The sequence below is a fragment of the Lissotriton vulgaris genome, unplaced genomic scaffold (assembly GCF_964263255.1).
Source record: "Lissotriton vulgaris unplaced genomic scaffold, aLisVul1.2 SCAFFOLD_848, whole genome shotgun sequence".
Taxonomy (NCBI): domain Eukaryota; kingdom Metazoa; phylum Chordata; class Amphibia; order Caudata; family Salamandridae; genus Lissotriton; species Lissotriton vulgaris.
The window spans coordinates 702,531-724,325 of NW_028245995.1; the positions used below are offsets into that span (position 1 = coordinate 702,531).

At 51.8% G+C, this 21,795-nt stretch overlaps 1 protein-coding gene across 1 annotated transcript in view; it reads left to right on the top strand.

The window, feature by feature from the left end:
* The first annotated feature begins 312 nt into the window (after positions 1–312).
* Positions 313–21,795, top strand: part of LOC147666179 (serine protease 1-like) — a 34,650-nt gene continuing 13,167 nt past the window's right edge. The window contains exons 1-4 of the mRNA XM_086949245.1: positions 313–449; positions 16,002–16,164; positions 19,351–19,610; positions 21,576–21,712. Coding sequence (XP_086805371.1) covers positions 362–449; positions 16,002–16,164; positions 19,351–19,610; positions 21,576–21,712 — 648 coding nt within the window. The 5' untranslated portion in view covers positions 313–361. The remainder of the gene's footprint in view (positions 450–16,001; positions 16,165–19,350; positions 19,611–21,575; positions 21,713–21,795) is intronic.

The window sequence follows — 21,795 nt, forward strand, 5'->3', positions numbered from 1 at the left end:
CTGCCCCCTCCATACGGGTCCTTGGGTCACCAGCACGTGGGCACTGCCCCCTCCATACGGGTCCTTGGGTCACCAGCACGTGGGCACTGCCCCCTCCATACGGGTCCTTGGGTCAACAGCACGTGGGCACTGCCCCCTCCATACGGGTCCTTGGGTCATCACCAGCACGTGGGCACTGCCCCCTCCATACGGGTTCTTGGGTCAACAGCACGTGGGCCCTTCGCTTATCTGCACATTCCCAGCAGATGTTGCTCTCTCAGGGCTCAGGGCCACAGTTGGAGAGGGATCCTGGCTGAGAAGAGGGCAGCTGCCCCGGCCCCAGGGCCATCGACGGCGATTAGCTATCGCGATAGTGGTATATATGTGCCTGGCACCGGGGCCACAGCTCTCGACTCTGCTCTACAGGATGAAGACAGTCCTGGTTCTCCTCGCGCTCCTCGGAGCTGCAGGTGAGTCCCAGACACCCGAGCTGCAGAAACAGACACCCCGAGCTGCAGATACAGACACCCCGAGCTGTAGATACAGAACCCCCGAGCTGTAGATACAGAACCCCCGAGCTGTAGATACATTCCCAGACACCCGAGCTGTAGATACATTCCCAGACACCCCGAGCTGTAGATACATTCCCAGACACCTCGAGCTGTAGATACATTCCCAGACACCATGAGCTGCAGATACATTCCCAGACACCCCGAGCTGTAGGTAGGTTCACAGACACCCCGAGCTGTAGATACATTCCCTGACACCCCGAGCTGTAGAAACAGACACCCGAGCTGCTGATACAGACACCCCGAGCTGTAGATACAGACACCCCGAGGAGTAGATACATTCCCAGACACCCCGAGCTGTAGGTGGGTTCACAGACACCCCGAGCTGTAGATACATTCCCAGACAACCGAGCTGTAGATGCATTCCCAGACACCCTGAGCTGTAGATACATTCCCAGACCCCCCGAGCTGTAGATACATTCCCAGACACCCCGAGCTGTAGATACATTCCCAGACACCATGAGCTGTAGATACATTCCCAGACACCCCGAGCTGTAGGTAGGTTCACAGACACCCCGAGCTGTAGATACAGACACCCCGAGCTGCAGGTGAGTTCCAGACACCCGAGCTGTAGATACAGAACCCCCAAACTGTAGATACAGACACCCCGAGCTGTAGATACATTCCCAGACACCCCGAGCTGTAGGTGGTTTCAGAGACATCCCGAGCTGTAGATACATTCCTAGACACCCCGAGCTGTAGATACATTCCCAGACACCCGAGCTGTAGATACATTCCCAGACGCCCGAGCAGTAGATACATTCCCAGACACCCCCGAGCTGTTGATACATTCCCAGACACCCGGAGCTGTAGTTACATTCCCAGACACCCCGAGCTGTAGATACATTCCCAGACACCCCGAGCTGTAGATACATTCCCAGACACCCTGAGCTGCAGAAACAGACACCCCGAGCTGCAGATACAGACACCCGGAGCTGTAGATACAGAACCCCCGAGCTGTAGATACATTCCCAGATACCCCGAGCTGTAGGTGGGTTCACAGACACCCCGAGCTGTAGATACATTCCCAGACACCCGAGCTGTAGATACATTCCCAGACACCCTGAGCTGTAGATACATTCCCAGACACCCCGAGCTGTAGATACATTCCCAGACACCCTGAGCTGTAGATACATTCCCAGACACCTCGAGCTGTAGATACATTCCCAGACACCATGAGCTGCAGATACATTCCCAGACACCCCGAGCTGTAGGTAGGTTCACAGACACCCCAAGCTGTAGATACATTCCCAGACACCCCGAGCTGTAGAAACAGACACCCCAAGCTGCCGATAGAGACACCCCGAGCTGCAGATACAGACACCCCGAGGAGTAGATACATTCCCAGACACCCCGAGCTGTAGGTGGGTTCACAGACACCCCGAGCTGTAGATACACTCCCAGACAACCGAGCTGTAGATACATTCCCAGACACCCTGAGCTGTAGATACATTCCCAGACCCCCCGAGCTGTAGATACATTCCCAGACACCCCGAGCTGTAGATACATTCCCAGACACCATGAGCTGTAGATACATTCCCAGACACCCCGAGCTGTAGGTAGGTTCACAGACACCCCGAGCTGTAGATACATTCCCAGACACCCCGAGCTGTAGATACAGACACCCCGAGCTGCAGATGAGTTCCAGACACCTGAGCTGTAGATACAGAACCCCCAAACTGTAGATACAGGCACCCCGAGCTGTAGATACATTCCCAGACACCCCGAGCTGTAGGTGGTTTCAGAGACATCCCGAGCTGTAGATACATTCCTAGACACCCCGAGTTGTAGATAGATTCCCAGACACCCGAGCTGTAGATACATTCCCAGACGCCCCGAGCAGTAGATACATTCCCAGACATCCCGAGCTGTAGGTGGGTTCACAGACACCCCGAGTTGTAGATACATTCTCAGACACCCCTAGCTGTAGATACATTCCCAGACACCCCGAGCTGCGGATAGATTCCCAGACACCATGAGCTGTAGATGCATTCCAAGACACCCCGAGCTGTAGGTGGGTTCACAGACACCCCGAGCTGTAGATACATTCCTAGACACCCCGAGCTGTAGATACATTCCCAGACACCCGAGCTGTAGGTGGGTTCACAGACACCCCGAGCTGTACATATATTCCTAGACACCCCGAGCTGTAGATACATTCCGAGACACCCCGAGCTGTAGATACCTTCCCAGATACCCTGAGCTGTAGATACATTCCCAGACACTCCGAGCTGTAGGTGGGTTCACAGACACCTCGAGCTGTAGATACATTCTCAGACAACCGAGCTGCGAATAGATTCCCATACACCCGAGGTGCAGATACATTCCCAGACACCCCGAGCTGTAGATGCATTCCCAGACACCCGTGCTGTAGATACATTCCCAGACACCCCGAGCTGTAGGTGGGTTCACAGACACCCCGAGCTGTAGATACATTCCCAGACACCCGAGCTGTAGGTGGGTTCACAGACACCCCGAGCTGTAGATACATTCCCAGACACCCGAGCTGTAGATAAATTCCCGGACAGCCCGAGCAGTAGATACATTCCAAGACACCCCGAGCTGTAGATACATTCCCGGACACCCTGAGCTGTAGGTGGGTTCACAGACACCTCGAGCTGTAGATACATTTTCAGACACCCGAGCTGCGAATAGATTTGCAGACATCCGAGCTGCAGATACATTCCCAGACACCCCGAGCTGTAGATGCATTCCCAGACACTCGAGCTGTAGATATATTCCCAAACACCCCGAGCTGTAGATACATTCCCAGACACCCCAGGCTGTAGATACATTATCAGACACCCGATCTGTAGATACATTCCCAGACACCCTGAGCAGTAAATACATTCCCAGACATCCCGAGCTGTAAATACATTCCCAGACACCCTGAGCTGTAGGTGGATTCACAGACACCCCGAGCAGTAGATACATTCTCAGACACCCCGAGCTGTAGATACAGACACCCCAAGCTGTAGATACAGACACCCCAAGCTGTAGGTGGGTTCACAGACAACCCGAGCTGTAGATACATTCCCAGACACCTCGAGCTGTAGATACATTCCCTGACACCATGAGCTGCAGATACATTCCCAGACACCCCGAGCTGTAGATACATTCCCAGACACCCTGAGCTGTAGAAACAGACACCCGAGCTGCCGATACAGACACCCCGAGTTGCAGATACAGACACCCCGAGCAGTAGATACATTCCCAGACACCCCGAGCTGTAGGTGGGATCACAGACACCCCGAGCTGTAGATACATTCCCAGACAACCGAGCTGTAGATATATTCCCAGACACCCTGAGCTGTAGATACATTCCCAGACCCCCGAGCTGTAGATACATTCCCAGACACCCGAGCTGTAGATACATTCCCAGACACCATGAGCTGTAGATACATTCCCAGACACCCCGAGCTGTAGGTAGGTTCACAGACACCCTGAGCTGTAGATACATTCCCAGAAACCCCGAGCTGTAGATACAGACACCCCGAGCTGTAGGTGAGTTCCAGACACCCGAGCTGTAGATACAGAACCCCCAAACTGTAGATACAGACACCCCGAGCTGTAGATACATTCCCAGACACCCCAAGCTGTAGGTGGTTTCAGAGACATCCCGAGCTGTAGATACATTCCTAGACACCCCGAGCTGTAGATACATTCCCAGACACCCAAGCTGTAGATACATTCCCAGACGCCCCGAGCAGTAGATACATTCCCAGACACCCCGAGCTGTAGGTGGGTTCACAGACACCCCGAGTTGTAGATACATTCTCAGACACCCCTAGCTGTAGATACATTCCCAGACACCCCGAGCTGCGGATAGATTCCCAGACGCCATGAGCTGTAGATACATTCCAAGACACCCCGAGCTGTAGGTGGGTTCACAGACACCCCGAGCTGTAGATACATTCCTAGACACCCCGAGCTGTAGATACATTCCCAGACACCCGAGCTGTCGGTGGGTTCACAGACACCCCGAGCTGTAGGTACATACCAAGAGACCCCGAGCTGTAGAAACATTCCCAGACACCCAGAGCTGTAGGTGGGTTCACAGGCACCCCTAGCTGTAGATACATTCTTAGACACCCGAGCTGCGTATAGATTCCCAGACACCCGAGCTGCAGATAAATCCTCAGACACCCCGAGCTGTAGATACATTCCCAGACGCCCGAGCAGTAGATACATTCCCAGACACCCCCGAGCTGTTGATACATTCCCAGACACCCTGAGCTGTAGTTACATTCCCAGACACCCCGAGCTGTAGATACATTCCCAGACACCCCGAGCTGTAGATACATTCCCAGACACCCCGAGCTGCAGAAACAGACACCCCGAGCTGCAGATACAGACACCCGGAGCTGTAGATACAGAACCCCCGAGCTGTAGATACATTCCCAGATACCCCGAGCTGTAGGTGGGTTCACAGACACCCCGAGCTGTAGATACATTCCCAGACACCCGAGCTGTAGATACATTCCCAGACACCCTGAGCTGTAGATACATTCCCAGACACCCCGAGCTGTAGATACATTCCCAGACACCCTGAGCTGTAGATACATTCCCAGACACCTCGAGCTGTAGATACATTCCCAGACACCATGAGCTGCAGATACATTCCCAGACACCCCGAGCTGTAGGTAGGTTCACAGACACCCCAAGCTGTAGATACATTCCCAGACACCCCGAGATGTAGAAACAGACACCCCAAGCTGCCAATACAGACACCCCGAGCTGCAGATACAGACACCCCGAGGAGTAGATACATTCCCAGACACCCCGAGCTGTAGGTGGGTTCACAGACACCCCGAGCTGTAGATACACTCCCAGACAACCGAGCTGTAGATACATTCCCAGACACCCTGAGCTGTAGATACATTCCCAGACACCCCGAGCTGTAGATACATTCCCAGACACCATGAGCTGTAGATACATTCCCAGACACCCCGAGCTGTAGGTAGGTTCACAGACACCCCGAGCTGTAGATACATTCCCAGACACCCCGAGCTGTAGATACAGACACCCCGAGCTGCAGATGAGTTCCAGACACCTGAGCTGTAGATACAGAACCCCCAAACTGTAGATACAGGCACCCCGAGCTGTAGATACATTCCCAGACACCCCGAGCTGTAGGTGGTTTCAGAGACATCCCGAGCTGTAGATACATTCCTAGACACCCCGAGTTGTAGATACATTCCCAGACACCCGAGCTGTAGATACATTCCCAGACGCCCCGAGCAGTAGATACATTCCCAGACATCCCGAGCTGTAGGTGGGTTCACAGACACCCCGAGTTGTAGATACATTCTCAGACACCCCTAGCTGTAGATACATTCCCAGACACCCCGAGCTGCGGATAGATTCCCAGACACCATGAGCTGTAGATGCATTCCAAGACACCCCGAGCTGTAGGTGGGTTCACAGACACCCCGAGCTGTAGATACATTCCTAGACACCCCGAGCTGTAGATACATTCCCAGACACCCGAGCTGTAGGTGGGTTCACAGACACCCCGAGCTGTACATATATTCCTAGACACCCCGAGCTGTAGATACATTCCGAGACACCCCGAGCTGTAGATACATTCCCAGATACCCTGAGCTGTAGATACATTCCCAGACACTCCGAGCTGTAGGTGGGTTCACAGACACCTCGAGCTGTAGATACATTCTCAGACAACCGAGCTGCGAATAGATTCCCATACACCCGAGGTGCAGATACATTCCCAGACACCCCGAGCTGTAGATGCATTCCCAGACACCCGTGCTGTAGATACATTCCCAGACACCCCGAGCTGTAGGTGGGTTCACAGACACCCCGAGCTGTAGATACATTCCTAGACACCCCGAGCTGTAGATACATTCCCAGACACCCGAGCTGTAGGTGGGTTCACAGACACCCCGAGCTGTAGATACATTCCCAGACACCCGAGCTGTAGATAAATTCCCGGACAGCCCGAGCAGTAGATACATTCCAAGACACCCCGAGCTGTAGATACATTCCCGGACACCCTGAGCTGTAGGTGGGTTCACAGACACCTCGAGCTGTAGATACATTTTCAGACACCCGAGCTGCGAATAGATTTGCAGACATCCGAGCTGCAGATACATTCCCAGACACCCCGAGCTGTAGATGCATTCCCAGACACTCGAGCTGTAGATATATTCCCAAACACCCCGAGCTGTAGATACATTCCCAGACACCCCAGGCTGTAGATACATTATCAGACACCCGATCTGTAGATACATTCCCAGACACCCTGAGCAGTAAATACATTCCCAGACATCCCGAGCTGTAAATACATTCCCAGACACCCTGAGCTGTAGGTGGATTCACAGACACCCCGAGCTGTAGATACATTCTCAGACACCCCGAGCTGTAGATACAGACACCCCAAGCTGTAGATACAGACACCCCAAGCTGTAGGTGGGTTCACAGACAACCCGAGCTGTAGATACATTCCCAGACACCTCGAGCTGTAGATACATTCCCTGACACCATGAGCTGCAGATACATTCCCAGACACCCCGAGCTGTAGATACATTCCCAGACACCCTGAGCTGTAGAAACAGACACCCGAGCTGCCGATACAGACACCCCGAGTTGCAGATACAGACACCCCGAGCAGTAGATACATTCCCAGACACCCCGAGCTGTAGGTGGGATCACAGACACCCCGAGCTGTAGATACATTCCCAGACAACCGAGCTGTAGATATATTCCCAGACACCCTGAGCTGTAGATACATTCCCAGACCCCCGAGCTGTAGATACATTCCCAGACACCCGAGCTGTAGATACATTCCCAGACACCCCGAGCTGTAGATACATTCCCAGAAACCCGAGCTGTCGGTGGGTTCACAGACACCCCGAGCTGTAGGTACATACCAAGAGACCCCGAGCTGTAGAAACATTCCCAGACACCCAGAGCTGTAGGTGGGTTCACAGGCACCCCTAGCTGTAGATACATTCTTAGACACCCGAGCTGCGGATAGATTCCCAGACACCCCAGCTGCAGATAAATCCTCAGACACCCCGAGCTGTAGATACATTGCCAGACACCCGAGCTGCAGATACATTCCCAGATACCGTGAGCTGTAGGTAGGTTCACAGACACCCCGAGCTGTAGATACATTCCTAGACACCCCGAGCTATAGGTGGGTTCACAGACACCCGAGCTGTAGATACATTCCCAGACACCCGAGTTGTAGATACAGTCACCCAGAGCTGTAGATACAGACACCCCGAGCTGTAGGTGGGTTCACAGACACCCTGAGCTGTAGATACATTCCCAGACACCCGAGCTGTAGATATATTCCCAGGCAACCCGAGCTGTAGATACATTCCCAGACACCCTGAGCTGTAGGTGGGTTCACAGACACCCCAAGCTGTAGATACATTTCAAGACACCTGAGCTGTAAGTGGGTTCACAGACACCCGAGCTGTAGATACATTCTCAGACACCCTGAGCTGTAGATACATTCCCAGACACCCTGAGCTGTAGATACATTTCCAGACACCCCGAGCAGTAGATACATTCCCAGACACCCCGAGCTGTAGATACATTCCCAGACACCCTGATCTGTAGGTTGGTTCACAGACACCCCGAGCTGTAGATACATTCCCAGACACCCGAGCTGTAAGTGGGTTCACAGACACCCCGAGCCTTAGGTTCATTCCCAGACACGCCAAGCTGTAGATGCATTCCCAGACACCCCGAGCTGTAGATACATTCTCAGACACCCGAGCTGCGGATAGATTACCAGACACCCGAGCTGCAGATACATTCCCAGAACCCCGAGTTGTAGATACATTCCCAGACACCCGAGCTGCAGATACATTCCCCGACACCCCGAGCTGTAGCTGCATTATCAGACACCCGAGCTGCAGATACATTCCCAGATCCCCCGAGCTGTACATACATTCCCAAACACCCCAAGCTTTAGATACATTCCCAAACACCCCAGCTGTAGATACATCCCCAGACACCCAGAGCTGTAGAAACATTTCCAGACACCCCAAGCTGTAGATACATTCTCAGACACCCCGAGCTGCAGATACATTCCCAGACACCCCTAGCTTTAGATACATTTCCAGACACCCTGAGCTGTAGATACATTCCCAGACACCCCAGCTGTAGATAAATCCCGAGACACCCCGAGCTGTGGAATCATTCCCAGACACCCTGAGCTGTAGGCGGGCTCTCAGAGACCCAGAGCTGTAGGTGGGTTCATAGACACCATGAGCTGTAGGTAGATTCCCAGACACCCCGAGCTGTAGAAACATTCCCAGACACCCCAAGCTGTAGGCAGGCTCTCAGAGACCCACAGCTGTAAGTGGTTTCTCAGACACCCTGAGTTGTGGTTGGGTTCACAGACTCCCACAGCTGTTGATAAATTCCCAGACACCCCGAGCTGTACGTGGGTTTCCAGGCACCCCGAGCTGTAGATACATACCCAGACACCCTGAGCTGTAGAAACATTCCCAGAAACCCTGAGTTGTAGGTACATTGCCAGACACCCCGAGCTGTAGGAGCGTTCACAGACACCCGAGCTGTAGATACATTCCCAGACACCCGAGCTGTAGATACATTCCCAGACACCCCGAGAAGTAGATACAAACCCAGACACCCCGAGCTGTAAATACATTCCCAGACACCCTGAACTGTAGGTGGGTTCACAGACAACCCGAGCCGTAGATACATTCCCAGACACCCCAAGCTGTAGATACATTCCCAGACACCCCGAGCTGTAGATACATTCCCAGACACCCGAGCTGTAGATACATTCCCAGACACCTTGAGCTGTAGCTACATTCCCAGACACCCGAGCTGTAGATACATTCTCAGACACCCCGAGCTGTAGATACGTTCCCAGACACCCCGAGCTGTAGATACATTCCCAGAAACCCTGAGTTGTAGGTACATTGCCAGACACCCCGAGCTGTAGGAGCGTTCACAGACACCCGAGCTGTAGATACATTCCCAGACACCCGAGCTGTAGATACATTCCCAGACACCCCGAGAAGTAGATACAAACCCAGACACCCCGAGCTGTAAATACATTCCCAGACACCCTGAACTGTAGGTGGGTTCACAGACAACCCGAGCCGTAGATACATTCCCAGACACCCCAAGCTGTAGATACATTCCCAGACACCCCGAGCTGTAGATACATTCCCAGACACCCGAGCTGTAGATACATTCCCAGACACCTTGAGCTGTAGCTACATTCCCAGACACCCGAGCTGTAGATACATTCTCAGACACCCCGAGCTGTAGATACGTTCCCAGACACCCCGAGCTGTAGATACATTCCCAGACACCCCGAGCTGTAGAGACATTCCCAGGCACCCCGAGCTGTAGGTGGGTTCACAGACACCCTGAGCTCTAGATACATTCCCAGACACCCTGAGCTGTAGATACAGACACCCGAGCTGTAGATACAGACACCCTGAGCTGCAGGTGAGTCCCAGACACTCTAAACTGTAGATACAGACACCCGAGCTGTAGATACATTCCCAGACACCCCTAGCTGTAGGTGGGTTCACAGACACCCCGAGCTGTAGATACATTCCTAGACACCCCGAGCTGAAGATACATTCCCGGACACCCTGAGCTGTAGGTGGGTTCACAGACACCTCGAGCTGTAGATACATTTTCAGACACCCGAGCTGCGAATAGATTTGCAGACATCCGAGCTGCAGATACATTCCCAGACACCCCGAGCTGTAGATGCATTCCCAGACACTCGAGCTGTAGATATATTCCCAAACACCCCGAGCTGTAAATACATTCCCAGACACCCCAGGCTGTAGATACATTATCAGACACCTGATCTGTAGATACATTCCCAGACACCCTGAGCAGTAAATACATTCCCAGACATCCCGAGCTGTAAATACATTCCCAGACACCCTGAGCTGTAGGTGGATTCACAGACACCCCGAGCTGTAGATACATTCTCAGACACCCCGAGCTGTAGATACAGACACCCCAAGCTGTAGATACAGACACCCCAAGCTGTAGGTGGGTTCACAGACAACCCGAGCTGTAGATACATTCCCAGACACCTCGAGCTGTAGATACATTCCCAGACACCATGAGCTGCAGATACATTCCCAGACACCCCGAGCTGTAGGTAGGTTCACAGACACCGCGAGCTGTAGATACATTCCCAGACACCCTGAGCTGTAGAAACAGACACCCGAGCTGCCGATACAGACACCCCGAGTTGCAGATACAGACACCCCGAGCAGTAGATACATTCCCAGACACCCCGAGCTGTAGGTGGGATCACAGACACCCCGAGCTGTAGATACATTCCCAGACAACCGAGCTGTAGATATATTCCCAGACACCCTGAGCTGTAGATACATTCCCAGACCCCCGAGCTGTAGATACATTCCCAGACACCCGAGCTGTAGATACATTCCCAGACACCATGAGCTGTAGATACATTCCCAGACACCCCGAGCTGTAGGTAGGTTCACAGACACCCTGAGCTGTAGATACATTCCCAGAAACCCCGAGCTGTAGATACAGACACCCCGAGCTGTAGGTGAGTTCCAGACACCCGAGCTGTAGATACAGAACCCCCAAACTGTAGATACAGACACCCCGAGCTGTAGATACATTCCCAGACACCCCGAGCTGTAGGTGGTTTCAGAGACATCCCGAGCTGTAGATACATTCCTAGACACCCCGAGCTGTAGATACATTCCCAGACACCCAAGCTGTAGATACATTCCCAGACGCCCCGAGCAGTAGATACATTCCCAGACACCCCGAGCTGTAGGTGGGTTCACAGACACCCCGAGTTGTAGATACATTCTCAGACACCCCGAGCTGCGGATAGATTCCCAGACACCATGAGCTGTAGATACATTCCAAGACACCCCGAGCTGTAGGTGGGTTCACAGACACCCCGAGCTGTAGATACATTCCTAGACACCCCGAGCTGTAGATACATTCCCAGACACCCGAGCTGTCGGTGGGTTCACAGACACCCGAGCTGTAGGTACATACCAAGAGACCCCGAGCTGTAGAAACATTCCCAGACACCCAGAGCTGTAGGTGGGTTCACAGGCACCCCTAGCTGTAGATACATTCTTAGACACCCGAGCTGCGGATAGATTCCCAGACACCCGAGCTGCAGATAAATCCTCAGACACCCCGAGCTGTAGATACATTCCCAGACACCCGAGCTGCAGATACATTCCCAGATACCCTGAGCTGTAGGTAGGTTCACAGACACCCCGAGCTGTAGATACATTCCTAGACACCCCGAGCTATAGGTGGGTTCACAGACACCCCGAGCTGTAGATACATTCCCAGACACCCGAGTTGTAGATACAGTCACCCAGAGCTGTAGATACAGACACCCCGAGCTGTAGGTGGGTTCACAGACACCCTGAGCTGTAGATACATTCCCAGACACCCGAGCTGTAGATATATTCCCAGGCACCCGAGCTGTAGATACATTCCCAGACACCCTGAGCTGTAGGTGGGTTCACAGACACCCCAAGCTGTAGATACATTTCAAGACACCTGAGCTGTAAGTGGGTTCACAGACACCCGAGCTGTAGATACATTCCCAGACACCCTGAGCTGTAGATACATTCCCAGACACCCTGAGCTGTAGATACATTCCCAGACACCCCGAGCAGTAGATACATTCCCAGACACCCCGAGCTGTAGATACATTCCCAGACACCCTGATCTGTAGGTTGGATTACAGACACCCCGAGCTGTAGATACATTCCCAGACACCCAAGCTGTAAGTGGGTTCACAGACACCCCGAGCCTTAGGTTCATTCCCAGACACGCCAAGCTGTAGATGCATTCCCAGACACCCCGAGCTGTAGATACATTCTCAGACACCCGAGCTGCGGATAGATTACCAGACACCCGAGCTGCAGATACATTCCCAGAACCCCGAGTTGTAGATACATTCCCAGACACCCGAGCTGCAGATACATTCCCCGACACCCCGAGCTGTAGATGCATTATCAGACACCGGAGCTGCAGATACATTCCCAGATCCCCCGAGCTGTACATACATTCCCAAACACCCCAAGCTTTAGATACATTCCCAAACACCCCACCTGTAGATACATCCCCAGACACCCAGAGCTGTAGAAACATTTCCAGACACCCCAAGCTGTAGATACATTCTCAGACACCCCGAGCTGCAGATACATTCCCAGACACCCCTAGCTTTAGATACATTTCCAGACACCCTGAGCTGTAGATACATTCCCAGACACCCCAGCTGTAGATACATCCCCAGACACCCCGAGCTGTGGAATCATTCCCAGACACCCTGAGCTGTAGGCGGGCTCTCAGAGACCCAGAGCTGTAGGTGGGTTCATAGACACCATGAGCTGTAGGTAGATTCCCAGACACCCCGAGCTGTAGAAACATTCCCAGACACCCCAAGCTGTAGGCAGGCTCTCAGAGACCCACAGCTGTAAGTGGTTTCTCAGACACCCTGAGTTGTGGTTGGGTTCACAGACTCCCACAGCTGTTGATAAATTCCCAGACACCCCGAGCTGTACGTGGGTTTCCAGGCACCCCGAGCTGTAGATACATACCCAGACACCCTGAGCTGTAGAAACATTCCCAGAAACCCTGAGTTGTAGGTACATTGCCAGACACCCCGAGCTGTAGGAGCGTTCACAGACACCCGAGCTGTAGATAGATTCCCAGACACCCCGAGCTGTAGATACATTCAAAGGCACCCCAAGCTGTAGATACATTCCCAGACACCCGAGCTGTAGATACATTCCCAGACAACACCCGAGCTGTAGATACATTCCCAGACACCCGAGCTGTAGATACATTCCCAGACACCCCGAGAAGTAGATACAAACCCAGACACCCACGAGCTGTAAATACATTCCCAGACACCCTGAACTGTAGGTGGGTTCACAGACAACCCGAGCCGTAGATACATTCCCAGACACCCCTAGCTGTAGATACATTCCCAGACATCCGAGCTGTAGGTGGGAAAAACAGGCACCCCAAGCTGTAGATACATTCCCAGACACCCCGAGCTGTAGATACATTCCCAGACACCCGAGCTGTAGATACATTCCCAGACACCTTGAGCTGTAGCTACATTCCCAGACACCCGAGCTGTAGATACATTCTCAGACACCCCGAGCTGTAGATACGTTCCCAGACACCCCGAGCTGTAGATACATTCCCAGACACCCCGAGCTGTAGAGACATTCCCAGGCACCCCGAGCTGTAGGTGGGTTCACAGACACCCTGAGCTCTAGATACATTCCCAGACACCCTGAGCTGTAGATACAGACACCCGAGCTGTAGATACAGACACCCTGAGCTGCAGGTGAGTCCCAGACACTCTGAACTGTAGATACAGACACCCCGAGCTGTAGATACATTCCCAGACACCCCTAGCTGTAGGTGGGTTCACAGACACCCCGAGCTGTAGATACATTCCTAGACACCCCGAGCTGAAGATACATTCCCAGACACCCTGAGCTGTAGGTGCATTCACAGACACCACGAGCTGTAGATACATTCCCAGACACCCCAAGCTGTAGGTGGGTTCATGGACACCCCGAGCTGTAGATGCATTCCCAGACACCCGAGCTATAGATACAGACACCTCGAGCTGTAGATACAGACACCCCGAGCTGTAGGTGGGTTTGCAGACACCCTGAGCTGTAGATACATTCCCAGACACCTGAGCTGTAGATACATTCCCAGATACCCCAAGCTGTAGATACATTCCCAGACACCCTGAGCTGTAGGTGGGTTCACAGACACCCCAAGCTGTAGATACATTCCCAGACACCCGAGCTGTAAGTGGGTTCACAGACACCCCGAGCTGTAGATACATTCCCAGACACCCTGAGCTGTAGATATATTCCTAGACACCCGAGCTGTAGATACATTCCCAGACACCCCGAGCAGTAGATACATTCCCAGACACCCCGAGCTGTAGATACATTCCCAGACACCCTGAGCTGTAGGTGGGTTCACAGACTCCCCGAGCTGTAGATACATTCACAGACACCCGAGCTGTAAGTGGGTTCACAGACAACCCAAGCTGTAGATACATTCCCAGAAACCCCGAGCTGTAGATATATTCCTAGACACCCGAGCTGTAGATACATTCCCAGACACCCCGAGCAGTAGATACATTACCAGACACCCTGAGCTGTAGATACATTCCCAGACACCCTGAGCTGTAGGTGGGGTCACAGACACCCCGAGCTGTAGATACATTCCCAGACACCTGAGCTGTAGATACATTCACAGGCACCCCAAGCTGTAGGCGGGATCTCAAAGACCCACAGCTGAAGATGGGTTCTCAGACACCCCAAGATGTAGGTGAGTTCTCAGACACCCTGAGTTGCAGGCGGGTTCTCAGACACCCTGAGTTGTAGGCGGGTTCTCAGACACCCTGAGTTGTGGGCGGGTTCTCAGACACCCTGAGTTGTGGGCGGGTTCTCAGACACCCTGAGTTGTGGGCGGGTTCTCAGACACCCTGTGTTGTAGGTGGGCTATTTAGACACCCTGAGTTGTAGGCGGGTTCTCAGAGACCCACAGCTGTAGGTCATGTCCCAGGGCACTCTGGGCCCAATTCACAAAAGTAAACTTTGACCAAAGGTCTTAGTTTAGACCAGAAGTCTAAGTTTAGTAGTAGTAAAGTTAGGGGCAGGTTTACAAGCCCCTTGCGCCACCAGTGTGCCACTTTTTGTGGCGCACCGGAGGTGCATTTCACTGCCCCGTATTTACAAGCACTTGTAAAGCCACCCTGCGTGACTTTTCCTGTCCTTGTAAAAATTACCCCTGTACACGCCGCACTTTCCATGAGAGGGGCATTCCATGGGTGTTGCTGTTGGTGCTCCCACGCGACACACATGAAATCAGGCACAACTCCAGATTTACGACGAATTGTAAGCCTGGAAACGGGTCAGAATGCTACGCCACTCTAGGGTTTGGCATAGGGTGGCGCAACGAGGAGAAATGTTTTCATTTCTCCTAGTTTTTTCCTCTTTCAATGCGTGGTGCATTCTACAGCATGCATTGTGAGAGGAAAATGCCTGCAGAGATTATTTTTGTGCAGGAAAATGCCCTTTCCTGCACAAAAACAATCTCCCCATGATGCAGGCATCCATACACAATCGTGCAAGGGTGCTTGCGCCGGCGCTTGGCAGCTGTTTTGTGTGCCAGCGCAGGGGAGAGCACAGGAATGCGACATGTTGTAAATATGTCGCATTCCTGTGCTCTGAAAGTGCCGCAGCGTGGCTCAGCCAAAGGGCTTGGGTTGCGGTGCTTTGGCACTTCCTTGTAAATCTGCACCTTAGGCTTTTGGTCTAAGTTTACCTTTGTGATTCGGGCCTTCTGTGTCTCTCCACCTCTGTGACACTCATACCTTTATCTCAGACACTAACTGGTGTCTTCTCCTTGCAGCGGCCGCTCCATGGGAAGACGATGATAAGATTATTGGGGGCTACACCTGCAAACCCCACTCCCAGCCCTGGCAGGTGTACTTCACCACCAGTGGAAGCCGCTGGTGCGGGGGGTCTCTGATCAACGAGTACTGGATCATATCAGCAGCCCATTGCTACAAACCGTGAGTAAAACCCTCCTTAGTTCAACCCAAGAGGGGTGAATATATAAAGACAAGAGAGACTGAGAGCATAATGCCATTAGTGGGCTCAGTGTTATATTTCCTAACCTAGGCATAAGTAGCAAAGCGGCCTTTACCATACATTTGTCGCACCTTGCTCTACATCACAGTTCTTGCACTGACCTTTTACCCAGTTATGTGCTGAATAAATGTCGATATGTTTCCTTGAAACCAGGCTCATTTCTTTTGCATGAGGATTCTTCGCATCATATCTGAATCCCCTGCACACGATGTACATAACAGGATTAACAGATCATCGTCATCCTCGGGCGACAGAGCTACTTTGCGTAGTAACAGTTATTGATTATGGTTCATCTTCATAATCGTACTCACGACATATCGATTGTGGTAGAACGCCTGAGGCTGCCTTTTTGATATAAGAGCACTGCACCTTAATTAGGTAACCAGAGGAGACGCTTCTATGCTGAACCTGACACAGAGGTCCCTGTGCGCCGAGACTTCAGCTCGCAGCGGTGTAACATCCCTTGCGGGGTATCCTACTCATGACCAAGACGGAGTCCTTTCTCTCCCATCAGGTAATAGGATGGCTCTTTACTTGGGGAATCTTCTAGTGTTTTGGCTGATGTAGATTCTTTAAAGGTGCTGCAGGAGTGGCATTAAAAGCTGTTATGCATAATGGTAGCCTCCGGTCTTGTAATGAAATATTAGCTTCGCACCCTCGGACATGCTAGCTGCACTCAGGTATATTTAGGTAGGGTCTGCATTGTAGGAGTACGCAAAGATTGCTGTTTTCATGTATGCCTACATATATTCATTGCTTTAGCACCAAGGTAGAAATGTATCTACTGTTCTCTCTTTTGGTGCTGTAATCTTTTAAGCTACTGATTTTTGCAGCAAACGTGTTTTATACTAGAATGGTGCTGGTTCAATAAATGCTTATTGAAAAACGTCCCCAGCATTTTATTCTGTGTACCTCTCTGAGACAAAGTGAGCATGAGTGTCTGAGCGAAAAGTACTGTACAGTTTCCATGACCCCTGAGGGGTCAGGGTTGTCGTGTTCAATAGTTGCCAGAAACTGTGCGCTCCCTTGTAAGGTGAGGGGGCTTAATGGTGGAACTGTGAGATAGCTGGTCTAGAGACTAACATGTCCTTTGGGGGTATCTCGAATCAGTCTGGTGACCAATCCCTTAGTTTATGTTGTCACACAAATGCACAGATCCTGTGCATTTTTAGGAACTACACTACATCAGGACATAACACCAAGAGGGGAGGGGGCGGAGGACATAAAGCAAAGAAGAGACTCTGGGAATTAAGCCAAGAGGAGGGGAGGACCTAATGCCAAGAGAAGGCTGGAAAGTTGATGACCTAATGCCAAGAGAAGGCTGGAAAGTTGATGACTTAATGACAAGAGAGGGCTGGTGACATAAAGTGAAGAGGGGGATGAGGAATCTAGCGCTATTCTCACCAGGAACCTCTTTCTCCTACCTTATTGAATTTAAACAGATTTTGTTCTGTTCAGTTCCACTTTATCGTTGTCCTCTCGCCTTGGAATACTCTTGCAAAGTTTTTTTCTCCTCTGACCTTTTTAACCATGCTTTTGGCCACTGAAACCCTTATGAGTCTAGTGTTGATTTAATTTGGCTTTATACAAACCACATCTACTTGCCATTTTTCTTTATTCAATTGATTTTGAAAGCCTATGTTCTATTACAAGACCCGAGTCCAAGTATTTCTTTTATTTCCACTCTAGTTTAGTCACTTATAGATACAAGCACTTGAGTCTAGTTCAGCAGCCTCAGATTCAATTATTCTAATGGGTCAATCTACTTTGGCTCACGCTGAGACAAATATTTCCTCCAATGTCCTATTCTCAGTATTGGATCAATCATTTTATGATCTGAAATCTAATGTTATTCAAATGATGTCTTGTGTTTACATCAGGTGTTATTTGGTAGTCAATACCAAACCATTTAAATCTGTACTCTATAAAAAGAAGCTTAAGTTAGAAAAAATATTATTTCTGCTGAATATTTTTTCAGTGGGAGATTTCTTATTGCAAATAACGGGAACAGCGATGGGCTCCAGAGTAGCCTCCTCACTGGTGAACTTATAAATGGAAGCATGTGACAAGGAGAATAGATTGTTGAAAAGAAAATGAAAGGCTAGTTTGAAAATGTACTTGAGGCACATAGAGAACTTTTTATTGTATGGACAGCCTGGGCGTAGTTTACAAAGTTTTGCTATGTGGAACTCTGCGAAGTTACAAAAAAACTCCTCCAATTTCCGCAATTTGGGGAGTGCAGTGTGAACTGCAGTTTGTGCTGGTATTCCTGCCGCTCGGGTAGAAATTCTACCCGAGTGGCAATTCGCGCTGGCCAACTTGTCGTTCGTGATTGCGAGCTTACCCTTTGCAATCGCGAGCGCGAGCGGGGAAAAAACTCCTCTGCACATCGTGAAGTGGAGGTTTCTGCACTCCGCAAGCTCTGCAGAGTGTTCCCAGGAGCTCCCAGGTGCCCGCAGGTGCTCCCAGGTGCTCCCAGGAGCTCCCAGGTGCTCCCAGGTGCTCTCAGGTGCCCCCAGGTGCTCCCTGTTGGTGCCCCTGGGTGCTCCCAGGTGCCCCCAGGTGCTCCCAGTTGGTGCCCCTGGGGAGCACCCAGGTGCCCAGGTGCTCCTGAGTGCTCTCAGGTGCCCCAGGTGCTCCCAGGAGCTCCCAGGTGATCCCGGGTGCTCTCAGGTGCTCCCAGTTGGTGCCCCCTGGGTGTTCCCAGGTGCCCCAGGTGCTCCCAGGTGCCCCTTGGAGCTCCCAGGTGCACCAGGTGCTCCCAGGTGCCCCTTGGGGCTCCCTGGTGCTCCCAGTTGCTCCCAGGTGCCCCCTGGTGCTCCTTGGTGCTCCCAGGTGCCCCCTGGTGCCCCCTGCTGCCCCCATGTGCCCCCAGGTGCCCCCAAGGCCTCCAGGTGCTACCATGTGCTTCCATGTAGTCCCAGGTGGTCCCAGGTGCCCCCTCGTGCTCCCAGGTGCTCCCAGGTGCCCCCTAGTGCTCCCAGGTGCCCTATCCCCGATGTTCCCCATGTTCCTTCTGTTCCAAGTACACCTTTGCATGAAGTTTCCCTCTGTGTTCTGTTGTCTCCCAGAGGTCTCATATAATTTCCTGCATCTTTCTTCTTTAGAGCTTCGACTCTGGTGGCCCACCTCGGTGAACACGACACCACCCGCGCAGAAGGGACTGAGCAGCGCCTCCAGGTGGCCAAGGCCATCATGCACCCAAAGTACAGCAGCTACAACATCGACAACGACTTCATGCTGGTCAAACTGGCCACCCCGGCAAAGTTCAACGCTCAGGTGCAGCCCATCAGGATGGGCGTGAACTGCCCTGCCGCGGGCAGCCAGTGCCTGGTGTCTGGCTGGGGAAACCTGCGGACATCTGGAGGTGAGAAGCACCCCAAGCAGCAGGGCATGGGCAGGGCTGAGCACTCATACTCATGGAAATGTCATGATAAGAAATTGTTTCCTCTTCTAGAGAACAAAAAAGGGAAACACCCTTTTTTAAGGATATTTGTTTTAATGTTGCTATGTACAAATTGTTGTGGTTTTAATTAACTAAACAATAAACGTATTCATTCCTCCTCCAAGGGACACTATAGCACCGGCCTTATAGTGCTGACATTCCCCGTGGAGCCTGATGGGTTGACATCACCATCCTTATAGGCTGCCAAGGGTGATGACATCACCATCCCTATAGGCTGGCAAGGGTGATGACATCATCATCCCTGTAGTTTGCCAAGGGTGATGACATCACCATCCCGATAGTCTGCCAAGGGTGATAACATCACCGTCCCTATAGGCTGCCATGGGTGATGACCTCAACATCCCTATAGGCTGGCCAAGGGCAACAACATCACCATTCCTATAGGCTGGATAAGGGCAACAACATCACCGTCCCTATAGGCTGCCAAGGGAAACAACATCACTGTCCCTATAGGCTGGACAAGGGCAACAACATCACCCCCTTATAGGCTGGACAAGGTCAACAACATCACCCCCTTATAGGCTGGACAAGGGCAACAACATCACCATCTCTATAGGTGGCCAAGGGCAGCAACATCACCATCCCTATAGGCTGGACAAGGGCAACGACATCACCGCCATTGTGCTGACATGTATGTTGGTGCATTGTTCTTGTTTACATGCAGACTGTGTGACGATGTAAAATGTGACTGTTTTAGAGGTGCTGGATTTAGATGCGGGACAGTGGACATTTGGGCCACATGACGGATGTGAGGTTGTATGGTACATTTCCATCTCACAGTTTCCAGCTCTGTCAGATTTAGTAGGCCTGTTTATGCGCATGTGCCGTGCCAGTTGTGTCCTCCGTTCTTCAGTGTCGGTGTTGCACTTTGTGCCACATTGTCATGGGATGTGCTGTTCTTGCTATGTGTGTGTGCTGCGGTGTGCCACTGGGATGGGAACATGACACTGGGTGATTGTGGGTGTGCAGTGTGCTACGTATCATTGTGCATGTATGCCATGTGCTCTTCTCCCCATGTCCCCCCAGTCCCTGTTAGTTACTCACCCTGTTGATGTTGTGTCAGGCCCTCCCAAGCTGTGTCAGGACTCCTGACTCCTTGCACCGTCTCCACACTGATGACTGTGGCCTCCGTTTCCTCCAGTTACTCCTGTGGCGCTGGACTCCAACCTCCTGTCGTCGTTGCTGCCTTCCTGTTGGCAGTGGCTTTGTGCCTGGTTTAGATTCTCACATCATGCCAGCGCCTATTTGCCTCCTCCATTGACATCCTCGACACTCCGACTGAATTCATGGTAGTCAAATTGTGGGTCAGTTGTTGGTAGTGTTCTGTCACCTCCATGACGCTGATCTGGTTTTTCTGCGGACTGCATGCTGTCCTCCCCTCACTCTCCTCCTTGGCCTTCCCTGACCCCGTTGTTCCTTGCTGGTGGTCTGAGGGGCTAGTGGGGTTCATGTTGGCCTCTGCATGAGGTCCGGGGGCATCCATATTGCTATGCACTTTGGATTGTTTTTGGTGTGTTCTTTTTGTTGTTTTTATATTGCATTTTCCCACCAGATGCGTGTGATTTGCAAGCCTGTCGCTGGTTTTCGCTGTGGTATGTATCGCGATTAACCTCATTGCAACTTTTTTTGTGTTTGTGTTTCGCATTTTTACGGCATCCTGTTGACTTTATCGTGGACATTTGAGGCATTGTTGTGGGCCTATCGCATGATGCCTCCATGTTGTGAATACTTAGTTAGCACAGCAACATTTTCCAATAATGGATTGCGATGTTGCAAGTTGCGTTAAGTTACTTTTGCGATGGTTATCACACGTTCTTGAGATTATCCCCCTCTGTACTCTGACTGTAACCTGTGTCTCCTTTACAGTTCAGTACCCGGAGGCCCTGCAGTGCCTCGATCTGCCAATCCTGTCTAGCGCCTCCTGCCGTCAAGCCTACCCTGGACAAATCACAGACAACATGTTCTGTGCCGGGTACCTAGAAGGGGGGAAGGACTCCTGCCAGGTGAGATGAAAGCCTGCATGCTAACCTGACTGTCAACATTCTGAACATCTCCCACATCCTCTCCCCGTGAGCATATTCCATAT